The 2542-nt window shown below is 44.1% G+C and overlaps 1 protein-coding gene across 1 annotated transcript; it reads right to left on the reverse strand.

The window, feature by feature from the left end:
• Positions 1-53: 53 nt before the first annotated feature.
• Positions 54-387, reverse strand: GNG11 (guanine nucleotide binding protein (G protein), gamma 11). Its single transcript, XM_009895371.1, has 2 exons — positions 283-387; positions 54-179 (listed from the first exon to the last, which is right to left on the reverse strand). The coding sequence occupies exons 1-2, from the start codon at positions 385-387 to the stop codon at positions 54-56; spliced, it is 231 nt and encodes a 76-aa protein (XP_009893673.1).
• Between the last annotated feature and the right edge of the window lie 2155 nt (positions 388-2542).

A 2542-nucleotide genomic window follows, 5' to 3' on the forward strand; every position in this document is an offset into this window, starting at 1 on the left:
CTTCAGGTGCAAGGAGTGTGTCTGCTTCAGTGGCAGGCGCTGGGTTCGTCCTCCTAAGCGATGACACAGCCTCCCTTCTCCTTGAAGGGGTTCTTGTCCTCGGGAACCCCCTTCACCAGCGGGTCCTCACCCGAGCGCTCCTCGATGTAGTTCTTGATCTCTTCGGAGCACTTGGACACCTGCCGCGGAAGAGCAGAGAAGCGGCTGCATTACGGCCTGAGCTCATCGTGCACGTCACAACAGCGAAACAGAGAATTCAGACCCTCGCTTCCCCTTATTTACCATCCCAACAAACATAAAAGATCTGACCACAGAGACAGCAGCACTTAAACCATGTGCAGACTCGGCTTCCTTCCACTTTTTCACGGGCTGATATCCATAGAACATGAGCGGATCACTGGGAATATATATGCCACTTTGGAACAGCAGTTGTTGGACAGTTAAACTTGCCTTTTGTTTTGTTTTGGTTTGTAATTAGCCGATATAGTTTTATTAAGCTGCAGGTCACACTCTCGCTTAACATCAGCATGACTTACGGTCAATGGGTTCTGGATTGGTAACTTTCAATTCAATTTCAAAGTATTTATGACTTTGCGTGTTTTTCCCAAACAAAACATTCAGTAATGATTTTTCAGTGCTAATACAAATTCTCACCTTGTGGTTCTATAATAGCAACCATGGGAGTACAGACCTGACTTGAAAAGACAATTTTCTTACAGGTTACCTGGGGTTATTTCGAACAACCGTTAATAAAACACCTTATTGTGTTATGGAAGAGCATAATATGCGTGACACTTTGCGTGACATTCATAGCAAACTAGCACTGATGTAGGTAAGCCTGCACAGAACCCGTCTGTGAAGACTAAATGGGTTTACTTTGCGTTCACTGAGGCAGGACAACGTGCAGCACGTGTACTAACAGTGTCTGCAAAGCCCAAGGGTGCACAAGCAAATCCCACCAGCTTTCAGAGGATCCTTGTCCACGCACGTCTCTTGTTTTCCTGCCCTATGTCAGCAGAAACTGTTCTTAGGTGCTTGAGTACCTGACATGTCTGAGGACACGCTCCTGGCTCTGTCCCCATCTCCTCCCTTCCTACCCGCAGTCCCTGCGGAGGCACAGCAGTGCAGAGTCAGCAGCAGGAACCAGCTGTTGGCCAGGCCACTAGATGACTAGTATCTCTAATTTAAGGTCCCTTGCCTTCTTTGTTAATTATATTTTACTCCATAGGTAAAATTACGACAAGAGAAACAATGATTTTACCTGCTGTATGGCAGACCGACAGTGTGGCCTGTGCAAAATTAAGCTTTAAGCCCTCAGAAAGAACTCGGAATTAATTCCCAATTAAACAGTGCATAAAATAAGGTCTAACTACCGCTAGCTGCCTTACAGCAGAGATTTAGACCTACAAATCCCATTACATACGCCTCGCTTTTCTGTGCCTCGCAAACCTGTTCATTCAAATTGGACACCTTACGCCATAGTAAAGGTGTGTTCCAAAGTATAGGCAGGACTGCAATGTGTTTTACTTCAGTCGGCACTATCAGGATCGTCTTCACAATAAGAAAAAAAAGTCTGCTTAAACACCCATTCAGGCATTTTTATTATTTCAAAAGAATTATTCAAAATGATATTTCCTCTTTGGGCTGTAACGGTATAGGAAAGGGTCAAGAAACCTTTGGCTAAACGTTTTTACTTTTGGTGGCCACAGAAGTGTGTCTTCTGCATTTCCCTGTCCCTGTAACACCCATACAGCTACGAGGGGACTGTGAGAACCGCAACACAGATTTCATTCTCACAGTGAAACTTCTGTTGTAACGCACTGGTAAAATTGAGAATGTTGTTTGTGCTTTACTACAGGTGATTTGAAAATATCCCTTTCCATAAAGTGATGAGGCTTTTGGTTTATTCCGAATATTTAGGCAAGAAAAAAAAAATTACTATTATTACTATTGAAAACTGTATCCTACAGAGTATATTTCAGTTGCTTGGGAACTCTGTAAGGGATGATATAGATATCTATAGTACTTGGATGTGGAGTCTTCAGTACTGCTGGAGCTTCAGACTATACCATAAACACCTACAATCGCTGATACCTAATTGACAGCTAAAACATAACTGTCTTTCTTATTTTCTGGGTTGAACACCTAGACCTGCAATGTAATTCACGTGACTGATGCCACTGATTCCCACATATAAATGTATTTGCAGTCCTAACTTGAAGCGTTTATTTAGATGTAGTTTGCTTCTGCTGGCATGCAGAGTAAAAAAAGAAAAGAAAAAGAATAGCAGTTTTATCATGGAGCAAGATCAGCCCTGCATGTCTTTCATCTACGGAAAATGTGCAAAAATACAAAAATTTCACTGGGAATTTTCACCAGCGGAAAGGAACAATCAGCGTAAATGACCAAAAGTGCGGCGTTTCTATGGGTCCATGGATGGATTATGGCTCTGCACCAGCAGTCCTTCGGCTCCTGCCCTCTGCCCGGGCAGAGCAGGGTGCCCCCCCGGGGAAAAGGGCGGCCGTGGCCCCGCCGCTTCTCC

Source organism: Charadrius vociferus, unplaced genomic scaffold (genome assembly GCF_000708025.1).
Source record: "Charadrius vociferus isolate BGI_N301 unplaced genomic scaffold, ASM70802v2 scaffold31, whole genome shotgun sequence".
NCBI classification, from domain to species: Eukaryota; Metazoa; Chordata; class Aves; order Charadriiformes; family Charadriidae; genus Charadrius; species Charadrius vociferus.

What these genes read in the sequence shown, in the direction of transcription:
- GNG11 (XM_009895371.1), bottom strand. Translation starts at nt 387, where the DNA reads ATGTTCTATGGATATCAGCCCGTGAAAAAGTGGAAGGAAGCCGAGTCT. An exon ending in CTTTTATGTTTGTTGGGATG is followed by an intron (nt 180 to 282) that starts GTAAATAAGGGG and finishes CTTCCGCGGCAG; the next exon opens with GTGTCCAAGTGCTCCGAAGA.